The sequence below is a fragment of the Entelurus aequoreus genome, linkage group LG01 (genome assembly GCF_033978785.1).
Source record: "Entelurus aequoreus isolate RoL-2023_Sb linkage group LG01, RoL_Eaeq_v1.1, whole genome shotgun sequence".
Lineage (NCBI taxonomy): Eukaryota > Metazoa > Chordata > Actinopteri > Syngnathiformes > Syngnathidae > Entelurus > Entelurus aequoreus.
In genome coordinates, this window is record NC_084731.1 from 45410610 (window position 1) to 45430488 (window position 19879).

Sequence of the window (19879 nt, forward strand, 5' to 3'; positions counted from 1 at the left end):
GAAAAATATGAGACGGGAGAAAAGGTTTACTATATATGGGGAGAGTGGTAGGGACCAGGAGTGGTGCTTGCACTGCTTGGTAAAGATTGAGCCATTGTGTTTGTAAGACATGGAGGTATTCTAGTTAGAGTTCATCACTTACGACTTAATAAGGTGCACACACAGATTAAAGACAGGAAAATTACACAAAGTAATGTTCACACTGAAACAGGATGTGAAAAACATGAAGACAACATAACCAATGATAGTGACACAGATGCTTTACACTAGGGGTGCTCACACTTTTTCTGCAGGCGAGCTACTTTTCAATTGATCAAGTCGCAGGGATCTACCTCATTCATATATATAATTTACATTTACTTATTTATGAAATATATGTTTTTGTTAACAAGTTAAAGGTATTTAATGATAATGCAAGCATGTTTAACACATATAGTTAATATTGTTAATAAATTAAAGGTGTTTAATGATAATACAAGAATGTTTAATACATATAGTTAATATTGTTAACAAGTTAAAGGCCTACTGAAACCCACTACTACCGACCACGCAGTCTGATAGTTTATATATCAATGATGAAATCTTAACATTGCAACACATGCCAATACGGCCGGGTTAATTTATAAAGTGCTATTTTAAATTTCCTGCTAAACTTCCGGTTGAAAACGTCTATGTATGATGACGTATGCGCGTGACGTCAATAGTTAAACGGAAGTATTCGGACACCATTGAATCCAATACAAAAAAGCTCTGTTTTCATCTCAAAATTCCACCGTATTCTGGTCATCTGTGTTGGTGAATCTTTTGCAATTTGTTTAATGAACAATGAAGACTGCAAAGAAGAAAGTTGTAGGTGGGATCGGTGTATTAGCGGCTGGCTGTAGCAACACAACCAGGAGGACTTTGACTTGGATAGCAGACGCGCTATCCGACGCTAGCCGCCGACCGCACGGATGATCGGGTGAAGTCCTTCGTCCTTTCGTCGATCGCTGGAACGCAGGTGAGCACGGGTGTTGATGAGCAGATGAGGGCTGGCTGGCGTAGGTGGAGCGCTAATGTTTTTATCATAGCTCTGTGAGGTCCTGTTGCTAAGTTAGCTTCAATGGCATCGTTAGCAACAGTATTGTTAAGCTTCGCCAAGCTGGAAGCATTAACCGTGTATTTACATGTTCATGGTTTAATAGTATTGTTGATTTTCTGTCTATCCTTCCAGTCAGGGGTTTATTTCTTTTGTTTCTATCTGCATTTAAGCACGATGCTATCACGTTATCTCCGTAGCTAAAGTGCTTCGCCGATGTATTGTCGTGGAGATAAAAGTCACTGTGAATGTCCATTTCGCGTTCTCGACTCTCATTTTCAAGAGGATATAGTATCCGAGGTGGTTTAAAATACAAATCCGTGATCCACAATACAAAAAGGAGAAAGTGTGGAATCAAATGAACCCTTGTACCTAAGTTACGGTCAGAGCGAAAAAAGATACGTCCTGCACTGCACTCTAGTCCTTCACTCTCACGTTCCTCATCCACAAATCTTTCATCCTCGCTCAAATTAATGGGGTAATCGTCGCTTTCTCGGTCCGAATCGCTCTCGCTGCGTTGCAAACAACTGGGAAATGTGAGGAGCCTTTCAGCCTGTGACGTCACGCTACTTCCGGTACAGGCAAGGCTTTTTTTTATCAGCGATCAAAAGTTGCGAACTTTATCGTCGATGTTCTCTACTAAATCCTTTCAGCAAAAATATGGCAATATCGCGAAATTATCAAGTATGACACATAGAATGGAACTGCTATCCCCGTTTAAATAAAAAAAAATCATTTCAGTAGGCCTTTAAAGGTGTTTAAAGATAATGCAAGCATGTTTAACACATATAGTTAATAGTGTTAACAAGTTAAAGGTGTTTAAAGATAATGCAAGCATGTTTAACACATATAGTTAATATTGTTAACAAGTTAAAGGTGTTTAATGATAATACAAGCATGTTTAACACATATAGTTAATATTGTTAACAAGTTAAAGGTGTTTAAAGATAATGCAAGCATGTTTAACACATATAGTTAATATTGTTATCAAGTTAAAGGTGTTTAAAGATAATACAAGCATGTTTAACACATATAGTTAATATTGTTTACAAGTTAAAGGTGTTTAAAGATAATACAAGCATGTTTAACACATATAGATTCCTTTCTTTCATGAAGACAACAATATAAGTTGGTGTATTACCTGATTCTGATGACTTGCATTGATTGGAATCAGACAGTAGTGATGATAACGTCCGCATTTTCAAATGAAGGAGAAAAAAAGTCCTCCTTTCTGTCCAATACCACATGAAAGTGGTTGGTTTTTGGCATCTTAATTGTCCAGCTTCCGTACTCCTTTGTATACACTTTACAAGAAATACATTCGCGGCAAACTCCGTAGCTTGCTAGCTTGTGCACGCCAGCTTTCTGAGACTCTTATTTTGTTAGCGCAGGCAGGATGAAGCAGCGCTTTTATTGTGCAACTGTGCAGTCGGTCTTTGGAGTTTTGACGACAGGTACGGCGCCAGAGTCTGTTGAAATAAAAAGTGTTTCTCGCCTTCCTGTCTGTAATTTTTTCTTAATAATGAGCTGGCAGCAGCCAGCGTCATCTCAGAAGACCCTCGGGTGCCGTGAATGTCAATCAAGTGACGAAAGTGACGTCATAGTGAAGATTTATGGTCGCTCATTTTTAGGACTATTTTTTTAATGCCTGGCTGGCGATCGACTGACACACCCTCCGCAATCGACCGGTAGCTCGCGATCGACGTAATGAGCACCCCTGCTCTAAACAGAGCATCATGTAGCTCAGATAATGAACAAAACACAGACAGTGAAAATGAACATGACAGTGATGGAGAGGGAAACACGAGTGAAGGTGTAATTCAAACTGATGCACTTCAAATGAATCACAGTGCCTGTGATAATCCTGTCCCTGCTTCTAATGTGAAGCTAAAAACAGGACAGATTGTAACTTTCATGAAAATAGATACAAGTGTAACATGTAAGGCTAAAGTACTCAGTAGAGCAGGTAAAGCCACAGGAACCTATAAACACTGGTATAATGTGCAGCATATTGAGCCTGATGGCAGTACTGGACTAAAAGAGGCAGTCGACATGTCATGTGTACAACATCTTAACACTGAGTCAGCTGTCAGGGAGGCTGATGTACTCATAACAAAATACATATCATTTGATGCAGCCAAACAGGCAGAGATAGAAAGCTGGAAAAACAATAATGTTTTTGAAGAGACTGAAAATACAGGCCAAAAGTGTATCTCCACTAGGTGGGTCTGTAGTCTCAAAGAAAGTGACACTGGTATTGTACCCAAAGCCAGACTTGCAGCAAGGGGTTTTGAAGAACTTAATTTAAAACATCTACAAAAGGATTCACCAACATGTGCTTTTGAATCTCTAAGGCTATAGCTCAGTGTAATTTGTCAAAATCATTGGAAAGTCCATTCTATGGACATCAAGTCTGCCTTTTTACAGGGTATGGAGTTGTCGAGAGACATTTATGTCAATCCTCCCCCAGAAGCTGACTGTAAGGGGGTTCTTTGGAAACTAAAGAAGTGTGTGTATGGCCTTGCTGATGCATCTCTCTATTGGTGCAACAAGGTGAAGGAAATCATGCTGAGCACAGGTGGTAAAGTGGCACAGATAGACCCAGCAGTATTTTATTGGCTGGATGATGAAAACACAGTGACGGGTGTACTCGCATGTCATGTAGATGATTTTCTGTGGGCAGGCTCATCAAACTTTTCAGAAAATGTGATCCCTAAACTGAAGTCTGGGTTCCAAGTGGGACGTGAGGAACATGACAATTTCTGCTATTTGGGAATGGATATTGAAACTGTTAATGATTCTGTACAGTTGCATCAGCACAGCTACATTGAAAGTCTGCACCCCATTCACTTACAGCCAGTTCGTGCTCTAGAAAGAGATGCTCCTCTTAATGAAACAGAAAAAGAACAACTCAGATCCAAAATACCGTATTTCCTTGAATTGCCGCCGGGAATATAGTATTCGCCTGCCTAGAATTACAGCCGTGTCCAACTCGTTTCGTAAAATAATTAGCGCATACTTGGCACTTCCGCTGGGTCAAATATGAGTCATTAAATGACTCCCGCCTCCTGGTGGTAGAGGGCACTAGTGATCCTTCTTGCGACTACCAGTACTGCAGAAGACCGGTGCTGCAGAAGAAGACAACAAGCAGCAAGCGTGAGCAGCGATCGTTTGCTTGCACTTTTAACATTGGAGGATTACATATCTAAAATAAAACAGTTTTCTAAACTGGACTTTCAATCGAAGCAGGAGGTAATAATTAAAGGAATACCTCCAGAGACTTTTAAAACTGAAGAAAGATAAGGAAGACTGCCTTTGATCAGAAGCAGCTGCACATGGACTCATTTATAAGTAAAATTAAGACCATAATAACGTTTTTTTTATTAAATGTGCTTTTCATGATAAGGTAAGCGCCGGAGTGAGAAGAGGTTTTAAAATAATTAGCGCATGCTTGCCCATCCCGCATGCTTTTGGTAAGCGCAGGAGTGAGAAGAGGTTTTAAATTAATTAGCGCCCCGGCGGCTATTCAAGGAAATACGGTAGGACAGATACTCTGGGTTGCAAAACAGACAAGACCTGATGTAATGTTTGATTCTTGTGGTCTGGCATCTAGTCTAAAGAATGCAACTGTGCAATCAATTCGCAATGCTAATAAGTTAGTTCGTAAACAGAAAGCGTAAAAAGTGACTTGGAAATTTCAACATTTGGGAAATGATAATGCTTTAAACCTAACTGTATTCAGCGATGCTTCATTAGGAAATCTTCCTGATGGAGGTATACGAGGGGGCATGTTGATCACCCTAATGGGAAAAGGAGGAAAATTCTCTCCCCTTTACTGGCAGTCTAAGAGGATTCGACGAGTGGTGCGAAGCACCCTTGCTGGAGAGACTCTTGCCATGTCGGATAGAATAGACAACGCTGTGTTTTTTGCCACCCTTTATTCTGAGCTCACTACTGTCACCGCTGGTCTGAATGTTCCAGCGTCAGTTTGTGTGACTGATAATCATTCCCTCTGTGATGCTCTTCGATCAACAATACAGGTCCCAGAGAAAAGGCTTCGGTTAGATATAAGTGGCATCAAAGAACTAATTCACAACAGAAAAATACAGAAAGTGCTTTGGTCAGCAACAAAAGCTCAACTGGCTAACTGTCTTACGAAAAAGGGGGCATCATCCTTGATGCTTTTGAAAGCATTGAGTGAAGGAAAATGGGTTCTTACCTAAGTTGATTTTATTGTTTCGGTTGTTTAAAAATACATTTATTTGTTCTCAAGAAACATGTGCTATTTAATTTTTTTAATATAAAAGATAGGGAGATTGTTAACTTGTTTCTCCATATAGTGGTTTAACACATGCGCAGTGTTTGAGGGCGGGACGATTGTAGCTGAGATAGGCTCCAGCGCCCCCCGCGACCCCAAAAGGGAATAAGCGGTAGAAAATGGATGGATGGAAGTGGGGATTGAGTGTTGCCGGTTTTTCCTCTGTGCAGAAGTTGATTACAATTTGTGAATGAGAATAAATGTTGTTTTTTTTTCACCTCCACTTAACACATTTAGCCATTTTTATGTTTAAAAATACATAATTTAGGCCAAAAATACATAGAATATGCTTCAAACAAAGCGATGTAGTAGTAGTCACACACTATAATGGCATTTATTATTATGGGCCTGCTGCAATGCAAAGCTCCCATTCACATGGCGCTTGCAATGCAAGCAGCCTATATTATTTTCTATTTATTGTAATACTACTACTGCGATGAGGTGGCGACTTGTCCAGGGTGTACCCCGCCTTCCGCCCGAATGCAGCTGAGATAGGCTCCAGCACCCCCCGTGACCCAGAAAGGGACAAACGGTAGAAAATGGATGAAGGGATGGATGTAATACTACTACTGTATTTGACAACATTAGCTTTTGGATGATAGACATCTGCGGGGGGGAAAACAAAGCTAAGAATAGTTGGTTCATCTTAGTCAGCATTTATTTTTCATCGTATGATGAATGTACAATTAAATGTAAGACAAGGTCTTCTTTAAAGAACCTTAAGTGTGAAATCACTGAGCGGTGCTCGGAGCGCTGACTCGGGGGACATCAGCCAGCAGGCCAGTGTGGCGGGCAAGTTCATGCCGAAGTCGACAGCAGAGGATCTACACACGGTGGAGAGAACACGGCCAGCTGACATGCGGTGATTGCAACTAATCAGCTTTAGGCAGAGAACCCAAACACGCACCTTGAAACACTTATTTCCTGGTCTTTCATCTTCAGTTTTGTGTAGGGACCTTGGTGCACTTCTTCATAAACTACAGCCTTTTGAGCTGCAAAACAAGAAGAGCAATGATAGAACATTAACATTTAAATGAAATCCAACTACAAGTAGACAAAACTATAACTAATTTTGCAGCAGATAATTATTCATATTCATACTGACCTTTAAAGCTCACTAGGGGTTCCCGATCTGATATTGATATCACATACAGTATTGATCCAATATTGGAAAAAAAAAAAAAAGTAAAACTTTCTAATATTAGTTTTACTACAAGCAGTTCTGCAGCGTGTTTACTTGTGCAAAGCTGGACAACCAGCTGACATCTAAATGTCCTCCAATAAGCACATAAGGTTGGTCTTTGCTTCTACTTTAGTCAAGTCATTTACAAAAGGTAAACATGGTAGGCTATAGGCTACTAGGAGCTAGCAGCTACACAACAGCTAAGCACACAATAACTGGTAAATGGTCTGTATTTATACAGCGCTTTACCACACCTGAAACGATACCCAAAGCGCTTTGCATTATACTGTATGTCACATTCACCCATTCACACAATGATGGTGGAAGCTGCCTTGCAAAGCGCTAACCATGACCCATCAGGAGCTAGGTTGTCTTGGCCAAAGACTAAACGGCTGTGACTAGGACGGTGAGAGCAAGATTCGAACCTGGAACCCTTAAGTTGCTGCCACGGCAGCTCTACCATCTGAGCTACACAGCCCCATCCGAGCACACAAGCTAGACACACGTAATAATAATTGAACAAGGTTGCAGTCTAAAACACCACCTTTGTCAATACAAACAAGTATCCAATAATTACACTTGCATTATTACTTACTTATACAAAGTCTCCAAGGCAGAAGCATATCGATATCCAGTAACAAACGTGTCAGCATCATTTAACTTAATAAGTCATGAGCTTAACTTTTTTATTTTTTGTGATTACTAGGTGTCGCCAAAAACAGTTACCACTCCAATTCATATCGGAACGGATAAATATCGATATCGTATTGGAAGTGAAAAAGTTTGGGACACCCTTAACACTCACACAATCATTGATGGCATGTTCACAAGGCTAACAAGTTGTCATTTATCATTGTTATTGGTAATGAATATAAGGGCTGTGAATCTTTGGGCACCACACGATTCGATTCGACTCTTGGGGGTTACGATTTGATTCAGAATCGATTCTCGATTCGAAACGATCCTCAATTCAAAATCAATATTTTTTTAATAACATTGGGTGTCATTTTTGTGGTTAACTACATTCCTCTATAAATTAGATGAACAGCTATATTACTTAAAATAAAGCTGTTTTTGTTTAAAAAAAAATATACCCAAACACTTAATAAAGTCAAATGACAAAATAAGGCAAAAGAAGTATCTAACACTGTACATCAGATATGGACAACTACATCAACAATATGATTTGCCTAAGTGGCTGGACCAAAAACAAATCATATATATATATATATATATATATATATATATATATATATATATATATATATATATATATATATATATATATATATATATATATATATATATATATATATATATATATATATATATATATATATATATATATATTGTTTGTTTGTATGTATACATATATATATATATATATATATATATATATATATATATATATATATATATATATATATATATATATATATATATATATATATACATACAAACAAACAAAATTGTTTTTAAATTGTATATATATATATATATATATATATATATATATATATATATATATATATATATATATATATATATATATATATATAATGTTTTTTTTCCTAAATCGATTTTCTTGAATGGATTAAGAATCAATACAAATAAGGATCGCGACTTATTCGAAAATCGATATTTTTTTACACCCTTTAGTAAATATGGTAACATTTTGGCTATTTGGGTTTCCCGCTTATAATTGCTGTCTTTGGCCAGTTGGCACATTTTCACTTTGGAGCTGTGAGGCAAAAAGTTTAGGCACCTCTAATATAGAGGATCTTTAACCAGTGCGTATGCAGTAGGTCCTTAAAAGCACCACTGTGGGTTACATATTGTTTGTGAAGTATGCGGACGACACAACAGTAGTAGGCCTCATCCGTGACAACTGGAGATGTCCGATAATATCGGCCGGCCGATATTATCGTCCGATAAATGCTTTAAAATGTAATATCGGAAATTATCGGTATCGGTTTCAAAAAGTAAAATTAATGACTTTTTAAAACGCTGCTGTACGGAGCGGTACATATCAGGTAAAACACGGACGTAGGGAGCAGTACAGAGCAGTTGCGTCCTCCAGTCAGCAGCCCCTCCCCTCTCCCCTCTCCCCTCTCCCCTCTCCCCTCTCCCCTCTCCCCTCTCCCCTCTCCCACACACAACACAGGAGTTGACGACTGCAGCATGAGAGGTTTACTGGCGACGCTTGATGACCTCATCAAATCGCCACGAGCGGAGCATAACAACAACAAGGGTGTGTTGTTGCCGGTGCTGTAGCCGTGGCTAACAAGCGAGCTAGCTCGGTGACTGACTAACGACACCATGTCTATGGTTTGGGATTATTTTAAAGTGTGTCTGACGGATAAAAAATTGGCAATTTGCAATGACTGCAAAAAGTTGGTTATGCGAGGAGGAACCAAGACGTCTTCTTTTAATACGAGCAATTTGATCTCCCACCTCTTCAAGAATCATAAGGAGATACACGATGAATACAAGCGGAAGATGGATGAAAAGCAAACACCGAAAGCAGCTTGCAGTGAACGGAGGTGCCCTGTCTCAACGCAGCATTTCAGAAGCTCTGGCTGACTGGTATGCCACTTCAAGCACTCACCACTAGCTTGCAGCACATTTGTGTTACTCATACGAATACGTTAGAGCAGGGCAGATTGAGTCCAGTGAGCACTTTGAGTATCTAATAATAGAAAAGCGCTATATAAAATCTAATCCATTATTATTATTATTATTATTATTTCCTGTTATACAGTATGCCAGGCAGTCTACTAAAGGAGGACTATGTTATTGTGTACTTTATTACTCTAGTATACTCTGGACTGAAGCTGTGTGCCTTCATTGTTTTTGTAGCTGTTGTTTTGAGGCATGTTTAAAAAAAAAAAAAAATAATGCACTTTGTGAAAGTCAAAGTATAGTATTGCCCATAGTTGTAGTGGGTATTAGGATTATCTCAGGGAGAGCATGTCCCAAATTCCAAGCTGCTGTTTTGAGGCATGTTAAAAAAAAATGCAATTTGTGACTTCAATAATAAATATGGCAGTGCCATGTTGGCACTTTTTTCCATAACTTGAGTTGAAGTTGTTCTCTTATTTTGGAAAACCTTGTTACTTTGTTTAATGCATCCAGCAGCGCATCACAACAAATTTAGGCATAATAATGTGTTAATTCCACAACTGTATATATATCGGTATCGGTTGATATCGGAATCGGTGATTAAGAGTTGGACAATATCGGAATATCGGATATCGGCAAAAAAGCCATTATCGGACATCTCTAGTGACAACAACGATATGGACTACAGGGAGGAGGTGAAACATCTGGTTGACTGGTGCAGAACCAACAACCTGGTCCTGAACTTGGACAAGACCAAGGAGATCATCGTCGACTTCAGGAAGCACCAGTACAGCCACACTCCACTCTTCATCATCGGCACAGCGGTGGAGATGGTAAGCAGCACCAAATTCCTGGGGGTGCGGATAACTGACAATATGACCTGGTCCCTACACACAGGAGCTCTTGTAAAAAGAGCTCAGCAGCGCATGCACTTTTTGCGTCGGATGAAAAGAGCACAGCTCCCTCCCCCCATTCTCACCACATTCTACAGAGGAACTATAGAGAGCCTGCTGACCAACAGCATCTCTGTCTGGACTGGAGCCTGCAGTGCCTCAGACTGGAAGTCTCTGCAGAGAGTGGTGAGGACGGCGGAAAAGATCATCAGGACTCCTCTTTCTCCTATCCAGGAGATCGCAAAAAGCCGCTGCCTGACCAGGGCTCAGAACATCTGCAGAGACTCCTCCCACCCCCACCAAGGACTGTTTTCACTGCTGAACTCTAGAAAGAGGTTCCGCAGCCTCCGTAGCAGAACCTCCAGGTTCTGTGACAGCTTCTTCCCTCAGGCCGTAAGACTCTTAATCGCATTAAAATAACCCCCCCCCCCAAAAAAAAATGGATTAACTGGCTGGAATATAAAGACAATATAACATACATCCATAAATGTGGATGCATATGCAAAAGTGCAATATATTTATCTGTACAGTAATCTATTTATATCTGCACCTTATTGCTCTTTTATCCTGCACTACCATGAGCTAATGCAACAACATTTAGTTCTTATCTGTACTGCAAAAGTTCAAATTTGAATGACAATAAAAGGAAGTCTAAGTCTAAGTCTAAGTTGTAGCAGGTTCTCCTCAAGGATCTTTGAGTAGAGTTTTTGTCGCAAGTCAGTAAAAAACACAACAAACCTCCTGTCATATAGAGGATCTTTGCCTGTGTTGTACAGTAAGTTCTTAAAATCACAACATAACTCTTTGTCATATAGAGGATCTTTAACAAGTGTCGGAAAGTAGGACCTTAAAAACAGCAGAGCACTTTTGACAAAGGATCTTTGATTAGAGTTTTGCTTTAACTCTTTAAAAAGAGCTGAATGCTGCTGTCATAATGAGGATCTTTAACTAGCCTTTTTACACTAGTTCCTTAAAAACAAAACAGCATTCCTGTCCTAGACATAGAGGATCTTTGATCTTCTTTTTTTTTTGGCAGTAGGTACTTGGAAACAGCACAGTGCTCTAGTCATTTAGAGGATCTTTGACGAGTGTTTGCAGTTGGACCATAAAACAGCGGAATGCTGCTGTCATAATGAGGATCTTTGACTAGAGTTTTGCAGTAGGTCCATAAAAAGAGCAGGTTGACAAGCCTTTTTAAAATACTTACTGAAAAACGCAACAGAACTCCTGTCACATAGAGGATCTTTGACCAGTGTTTTGCAGTAAGTCCTTAAAACACTTGTCCTTTACATAAAATATTGTGTTTTTTGCAGTACAGTAGGTCTGTAAAAACACCACAGTGCTACTGTTGTATCGAGTATCTTGGACTATCGTTTTTACAGTACATCCATAAAAACAGTGGAGTGCTCCTGTCATAAAGAGGATCTTTGACCAGCATAAAGTAATTGTTTGGGTTTTGTGAATATATTAACTGTTTGGTGAGGTAAAGGTTTTATGGTGTGTCAGAGCACTGCATTAAAACTCTTGTCTTCCAGTTTTACATACTGTACATGTAATGGCAGAGTGTCGCAGTACTTGTGTGTATAGTTGTAAATACACATGTAAAAAAAAATGACCCACCTAAGATTCCGACAGCGTCGTCCGATGGCTGCTGCCTGAGAGCCGGCCAGAGGAAATCTTTTCCATTTTTCCCATGAACCAGGATAAGCAGGCGGGTTTGCCCAGCAGTGATATCAACCTCCATGTGCCGAATAGACACGGCCACACTGCGGAAATATGCTTTTTAGTTGAAAAGAAAAATGAAACACACCTTTGGCAAGTAGAAGTATTCACAATAAAAGCATTTTGTGAACAAAGCCAATAAATGGAGACCCTACAAATTAAGTAAAAATTCTGCCTTTATGATCTCCTTGTTCATGTGACAACATATTTATATGTTTAAGGGGAAAAGTATTAAAACACTTTTAAGTCAATAATGAATAATAGATAAATAAATATTAACACTGCTATGAATGGGCAATATTACCTTCTTCCTAAATTTCTACTTCTCAATAGATTGTGCAGGTGCCTCGAACATAAATTTTTTTAAAAAAAAACACACATAAAACGATTTATTGATTAATTAGCAAAATTTAAAAAAAAAAAGTTCCTAGGCCCAACAACACACTCCCGTTTACTTACAACAGGGTGTAGTACCTGGACTGGCCTGTGAAAGACAGCAACAAGACGCAGGGTATCCAGAATGCCAAAAAATAAAAGAAGAGCAAGGCTAGCTGTATCTGCTAACTTCATTATGGTGGCAATTTCTTTGAGAACTATTATGTTTAGGCTTTTACAAAAAATGAATAGGCACCCGTGCGTTTGCAAAAAAAGCGTTGAATCGCTCCTCATTTCGAAAAATTATCGAATTTTTAGCTTCGCAAAAAGACATCAACAGGAACATAGTTTTCCCCCGCCCGGACGCGGTTCACCGGGGCCCCGTCTAAAACCCGGCCTGGAGGTGGGGCTCGATGGCGAGCGCCCGGTGGCCGAGCCTGTACCCATGGAGCTGTGCCGGGCACAGCCCGAAGAGGCTACATGGGTCCCCCCTCCAATGGGCTCACCACTCATAGGAGGGGGCATAGAGGTCGGGGCTTTGTGAGCTGGGCGGAAGTCGAAGGCAGGGCCCTTGGCGGTCCGATCCTCGGCTAGAGATGCTAGCTCTTGGGACGTAGAATGTCACCTCGCTGGGAGGGAAGGCCCCTGAGCTGGTGCACGAAGTAGAGAAGTTCCGGCTGGATCTAGTCGGACTCACTTCGTCGCACAGCAAGAGCTCTGGAACCAGTCCTCTCGAGAGGGCTGGACTCTCTTTCACTATGGCGTTGCCGGCAGTGAGACGCGACGGGCGGGAATGGCAATACTTGTTGCCCCGTGGCTCAGAGCCTGTATGTTGGATGGGTGGGGGGACGGGTCTAACTGTTGTTTGTGCTTACGCGCCAAAACGTAGTTCAGAGTACCCGCCCTTTTTGGAGTCCCAGAGGTAGTACTGAAGAATGCTCCCTCAGGTGATTCCCTTGTTCTACAGGGGGACTTCAATGCTCACATTAGCAACGACGGTGAAACCTGGAAAGGCCGCCCTTATCTGAACCTGAGTGGTGTTTTGTTAATAGACTTTTCTGTTCATCACAGATTGTCCATAACAAACACCATGTTTGAACATGAGGGTGTCCATATGTGCACATGGCACCAGGACACTCTAGGCCGCAGTTCCATGATCAACTTTGTAGTTGTGTCATCGGATTTGCACTCTCATGCTTAGGACACTCTGGTGAAGAGAAGGCCGAAGCTTTCAACTGATCACCACTTAGTGGTGTGTTGGCTCCGATGGTGGTGGAGGATGCTGGATAGACCTGGCAGGCCTAAACGCAAAGTGAGGGTCTGCTGGGAACGTCTAGAAGAGTCTCCCACTTCCGTAAGAACTTGGAACATGTTATGACGGAGGCGCTGGACATTGAGTTCGAGTCGATCATGTTCCGTGCCTCTGTTGTCGAGGCAGCCAATCAGAGCTGTGGCTGCAAGGTGGTCGGTGTCTGCTGTGGCGGAAATCCCAGGGATGCTGTCAAGCTAAAGAAGGAGTCCTATCGGGCCCATTTGGCTCATGGAACTCCAGAGGCAGCGGACAGGTACCAAAAGCCCAGGCGGTGTGCAGTTTTGGCGGTTGCAGAGGTAAAAATTCGGACATGAGAGGAGTTCGAAAAAGCCATTGAGAAAAACTTCCGGACGGCCTTGAAGCAATTGTGGACCACCATCCGCCGCCTAAAGAGGGGGAAGCAGTGCACTGTCAACAGCGTGTATGCTTGGGACGGTGAACTGCTGACCCGGATAGTCGAACTCAAATGCAAGAAGTGCAGTGTGCTTTCGTCCTGAACCAGCTCTATACTTTCGGCAGGATCCTTGAGTGTACATGAGAGTTTGGCCAACCAGTCAACATGTGTTTTGTGGACTTGGAAAAGGCATGTGACCGTGTCCCTTTGGAAGTCCTATAGAGAGTGCTCAGAGAGTATGGGGTAATGGGACCGCCTGATTGTGGCAGTCCGCTCCCTGTATGATCATTGTCAGCGCTTGGTCCGCAATTTCGGCAGTAAGTCGAACCCGTTTTTAGTGAGGGTTGGACTCCGCCAGGGCTGCCCTTGGTCACCGATTCTGTTCACAACTTTTAATGGACAGAATTTCTAGGCGCAGTCAGGGCGCTGGCTGCAGGACTAGGTCTCTGCTTTTTGCGGATGATGTGGTCCTGCTGGCTTCTTCTGGTCAGGATCTCCAGCTCTCACTGGATCGATTTGCGGCTGAGTGTGAAGCGACTGAGATGAAAATCAGCACCTCCAAGTCAGAGTCCATGGTTTTTGCCCGGAAAAGGATGGAGTGCAATCTTCGGGTTGGGGACGATATCCTGCCCCAAGTGGAGGAGTTCAAGTACCTCAGGGTCTTGTTCACAAGTGAGGGAAGAGTGGATTGTGAGATCAACAGGCGGATCGGTGCGACGTCTGCACTGATGCGAGTCCTGTATCGATTGTCAGGTGCTTAGCTAGAAGGCAAAGCTCTCAATTTACCAGTCGATCTACGTTCCTATCCTCACTTATGGTCGTGATGTTTGGGTTACGACCGAAAGGACAAGATCACGGGTACAAGTGGCCGAAATGAGTTCCCTCTGTCGGGTAAGGGGGCTCTCTTATAGAGATAGGGCAAGACGGTCTGTCTTTTGGGAGGAGCTCAGCGTAAAGCCACTGCTCCTCCACATCGAGAAGAGCCAGATGAGGTAGTCCGTGGATCTTGGGTGAATGCTCTCCGAACGCTTCCCTGGGGAGGTGTTTGGGGTACACTACCGTTCAAAAGTTTGGGGTCACATTGAAATGTCCTTATTTTTGAAGGAAAAGCACTGTACTTGTCAATGAAGATAATAAACTAGTCTTAACTTTAAAGAAATACACTCTATACATTGCTAATGTGGTAAATGACTATTCTAGCTGCAAATGTCTGGTTTTTGGTGCAATATCTACCTAGGTGTATAGAGGCCCATTTCCAGCAACTATCACTCCAGTGTTCTAATGGTACAATGTGTTTGCTCATTGGCTCAGAAGGCTAATTGATTATTAGAAAACCCTTGTGCAATCATGTTCACACATCTGAAAACAGTTTAGCTCGTTACGGAAGCTACAAAACTGACCTTCCTTTGAGCAGATTGAGTTTCTGGAGCATCACATTTGTGGGGTCAATTAAACGCTCAAAATGGCCAGAAAAAGAGAACTTTCATCTGAAACTCGACAGTCTATTCTTGTTCTTGGAAATGAAGGCTATTCCACAAAATTGTTTGGGTGACCCCAAACTTTTGAACGGTAGTGTACGTCCAATCAGTAGGAGGCCACGGGGAATACTTAGAACATGTTGGAGAGACTATGTCTCCCAGCTGGCCTGGGAACGCTTTGGAATCCCTCGGGAAGAGCTGGGCGAAGTAGCTGGGGAGAAGAAAGTCTGGGCTTATTTGCGTAGGCTGCTGCCACCACGACCCAACTTCGGATAAGCTGAAGAAAATAGATGGATGGATGGATGGATAGCTTTGCACTCCCGGTCGCGCTAGCCGGTTGTCACTATTAACTTCCATCTTCTTAAGTCAGCTCGCTTCCTGATTGGCTATTATTTGGTACCATGTTACAATGATATATGGAGATCGATGCTCGAGTGCCAACTGTGTTTCTGATTCAGAGTCAGGAAGAAAGTAATCCTGTTTATCTTTATGTGTGTACCGACCTTATTAGAAAAGATGGAAAAAGATAATATGATGTGTGCATGATAATGAAGTGCTTGCATGCACACAATATTCCTGTATCAATCTGAATATTGTAAATATTGCAGTGCAAAACAAGATAGGACAACTTTATTTCATGTCCAATTCTGTTAATTATTGTCATAATTACCTTCCAGCAACAAGTGCAGTGTCTCCTGTGTACCGGGTCAGTTTCTGTTCGTATTTAACAGTGACAGCACCCAATTCAACAGCGACAAAGTTGTCAGTATCGAAGTGGACAATGATCTTGATGAAGCCTTGGTCTTCATCCAGCTCACCATTCACAGACACACCTGATGCAGAGGAGATATATAGGAGGATCAACAGCAGCAGCAACAACAACAACAACAACAACAACTACTACTACTGATGGCGTAACAATAAGCCAATAGATATTTGGATTTTTCGGTACAGTACGGTCTAGAGGCGTACCGAGTTCCAACACAGTACACATTGAGTGAGGGACAGGAAGTGTACTGTAACTATATATGGTCACGTGTTTACTCGGTAAACAAATACGGTGCAGCCTAGATCTTGGCTAGCGGGAGTCATGCCGAGCAATAGTTCCAAGGAGAAGTCAAAACTTAAAAAATATTTTCCTTCTTTAAAGTGTTCTGTTTGACTCGCCTGCATTGGGCAGATGAAGCAGTCTCAGTATGGTTCTTCCAGCGATATCAAAACACAGTGGAAGAGATTGATTCTCTGCCTGCAGCAGAAACCTGACGCCAGGGGCCACTAACCGGAGCCAAAAAGACACAATAAGATGAGCAAAACATGATGTGAAACCACTCCATTGTTTTAAAACGTATTCTTGTTCTTACCACTTAATGTGGTTGGGGCAATGGGAGGTGAATCGTAGTCATAATCAATTGCTAAATCTTGTAGTATCGGGGGACCTGGAGACAGTTAATAACATTACACCATAACATTAGGTACACCTGCTCACATAAAGATGCCCCCCCCCCCCCCCCCCGCCCCTTTCTATGTAAAAGGAAAGTGAAGTTGTACATCCCCACAATTATAAAAAATATTGCTAAATGAATCAATCTCTGGCAATGTTGCTTAAAACTTAACCAGAATGTGCACATCCACCTCCAGTATTTGAATATTTGTCATACCTGCCACATCTCTGCGCCCTGTCAAACAGCAAAAACAGTAAAAAAGGAAACTTAATATTCAAAGGTGGAAACTGTTGCTGAAAAGATGTGCTCAATAATTTGTTAGTAAACAGTAGTCCAATGTTTGTTTGCATTATGGAGTTCGAACAGTTGTGGGCCGTCAAGGCCACCAAGGCCTTCTCTCTTGGCCTAACATGAATCATAATCATAAATTGAAAAAAGTGTATTTTATTTTTTATTTACTTTCCCTAAATATATAACAGTATTCATCATATTCTCTTCATGTCATATTGGGCTCCAGTGTTGCTGTTTTTGCGTTAGCGCTTTTATCCAATCAGAATTCAGCTAGCTTGTTGCCAGCGCTGTGTGAATTTTTCCTGAGGTCTACACATAGCGACGGTCTGTGCAGTGTAGGCCACCGGGGCACATACAGTTGCGATAGCCAATGAGATCAGGAGTTGTTGACAGTAACCCTTGTCACTACACGATCAGTACTGGAAGAAATGATCAGTCCGCGGAGGCGCAAAGTCTATGTCACTCACTGGATGTGAAATTTTTTTCGACAGTGTTTCTGCGATGAAGCATTTTGTGAAATTTGAATGTTTTATTAAGGTTTTGTATAAAAAAAATGGCTTATCTACGAGTAAAATGTAACAAGAATATAAACATGAACAAGGGGTAGAGTTTAAAAACTAAGTGAGTATTATCTCCACAATTTCAACCACTTTCACTCTTCTGTCATTGCAATTAATGTCGCTGACTCACATCGCGTAATTTTCTTTTAAAATGTTGCTTGGTTTTTAAACACTTACTGTAACTTGAATCTATATCTTCGACGTGACAAAAAGTAGACTTTAAAATAATCAGTATTGTAAATGGATGTATTTGTTCTAAATAAAGTAGTAAGAAAAATGTCCATGCCATTTAAGGCTGCCGAGCACATCGTTCGGGTTTCTGTACGGTTTCAAAATAAATACTGTATTTTTAAGCAACATTTGTTTTGTTTTGCATGTAATCTTTTATATGACATCAAATGAAGATTACAAAAACAAAACCATGGTAACAGTGACAGCATGCACGAAAAAAAGTGACGTAAAACAATTTGCCAAAAATGACGTCGTCTTCGTGACAACCCTTCTCGGTTGCTTCACGTTTAACCGTTAAACGTTACACTAACGTCTCCTGTGATTGGATACTCACTTGTGCCTTCCAAGTGCATATCCAATCATAAGTTGTGAATTGCGAAAGCAGGAAGTGCTGCACCAGAGCCATACCTGGCGAGCAGAAGAATCTGATATCGACTGGTATTTGCTGCTTTAACCCACAAGGAAGGAGAGCAAAACGTTACTAAGGCTGCAGATATATACTTGCAAGGCCATTTTCAAGAAGGACATTTCAAGAGAAGCTTGATTTCGTGAGACGAGGCCAGCCGACCCTTGAAACTAGCTAACCTGTCCCAGCCGGTGAAATGGTGTGTTCACCACTTCCGATCGAATCTACCAACTATGAGCGGTACCACTGGCTTACGGCTACAAATAGGTGCTACAAATTGTGAGTTCAAATATTTGATTGCTTTATTTTTTCACATTTATTGTGTTTTTAAAATATTTACATTTGTCTGTACCAGGTAGAGATACTGTATGTTTTAAATTACTGATATGGGTTTACTGATTTTTAAATGTGCCGGAAATTAGCCCGTCTTGTACACTCTTGAGCTGATTCAATACTCAGTAGTGCGCAAGTGTGTTTCTGTGTAGTATTTCTCCTGTCATGGTCATGTGGTGACATCAATTATGGTATTATGAGAGGTACATATTAAAGTCGGACTAAGTAAGGCATCACTGAAGGCCAAGGTGTGAAATGCACGGCCCGCCATTGAGTTTGGATGGATTGCATATTTGTTATTTGCGTCATACCTGATGAACCTGGAAGCCCTGTCAAAACAACAAAATAAAAATACAAATTAAAATTGGCAAACAGGTGCATTATTATCTTTCTAAAAGCATCATTTTTAACACAGTTCTTATATTCAGAATGTTAGATTGTGACTACCCTCTTCACGATGAAGGATAAATAACACAAAATGTATTTATTTGAATGAGTTGCATTTTATTTGTGTCTTACCTCTTGAACCTGGGTCCCCTGTCAGAGAAAGTACAATTAATATTCATGCAGTAAAATGGTGCTACATGTACCTTTAATGTGGCAAGGATCACAAATATGCTAAACACAGTTTTTATTTTGTTGCTAAATTTGGTAAAAATTCTAATACCGTACATATCGTATGTACTAATACAGCATATTTTAGTAATTGCTGTGAAATGGAAAGGGAGTAGAATTAGATAAGCTCTGCTTCTTCCTACTCCTTTTCGGACATGTTGTAATGAGAAACTGGAAAAATGTGATGTTTCATATTGTCACCGTATGCATGTTCGAAATAAAGTTAAACCATAAACAATATGTAACTCTGACTTTTTCTAAAACTTGCTATAGCTTATACTAACAGTAAGTAAAAGATGGAGGTGCAGTTTATATTGTATAGTGGTACCTCAAGTTAAGAGTTTAATTGGTTCTGTGACGCAGCTCGTACCTCGTGAAACACGTATGGTGAAACATTATCGCCTATTGAAATGCATTAAAATCTATTTCAATCGCTTTTTGCCCTCCTGCCTCAGCAAAACAGCACAATTTTAACATGTAACAAGAAAAATAAGCATTGTATAAAAACAATATAATAGAATGTCATACAAAAAACTACAGTAGTTTTATGAAGTAATGTATTAATAATTTACAGTATTTAGCTTGGAGAGTGGACTTCTATGCTATCTCCTTTCTGCTGCTTCCCC

General features: G+C 40.9%; 1 protein-coding gene across 42 annotated transcripts in view; it reads right to left on the bottom strand.

Annotated features, from left to right (window-relative positions):
- Positions 1–6036: 6036 nt before the first annotated feature.
- The window catches only part of LOC133653094 (inter-alpha-trypsin inhibitor heavy chain H3-like), a 55811-nt gene continuing 41968 nt past the window's right edge, over positions 6037–19879 (bottom strand). For 24 of the 42 annotated variants that reach the window (XM_062052388.1, XM_062052380.1, XM_062052337.1 and 21 more), the window contains 9 exons: positions 19158–19175; positions 18950–18967; positions 17034–17051; positions 16737–16811; positions 16543–16650; positions 16046–16208; positions 11715–11860; positions 6304–6388; positions 6037–6220 (listed from right to left, as the gene is read on the bottom strand). In XM_062052388.1, coding sequence (XP_061908372.1) covers positions 6106–6220; positions 6304–6388; positions 11715–11860; positions 16046–16208; positions 16543–16650; positions 16737–16811; positions 17034–17051; positions 18950–18967; positions 19158–19175 — 746 coding nt within the window. In that variant the 3' untranslated portion in view covers positions 6037–6105. The remainder of the gene's footprint in view (positions 6221–6303; positions 6389–11714; positions 11861–16045; positions 16209–16542; positions 16651–16736; positions 16812–17033; positions 17052–18949; positions 18968–19157; positions 19176–19879) is intronic. The other 18 variants (XM_062052408.1, XM_062052398.1, XM_062052363.1 and 15 more) reach the window with 1 other exon arrangement.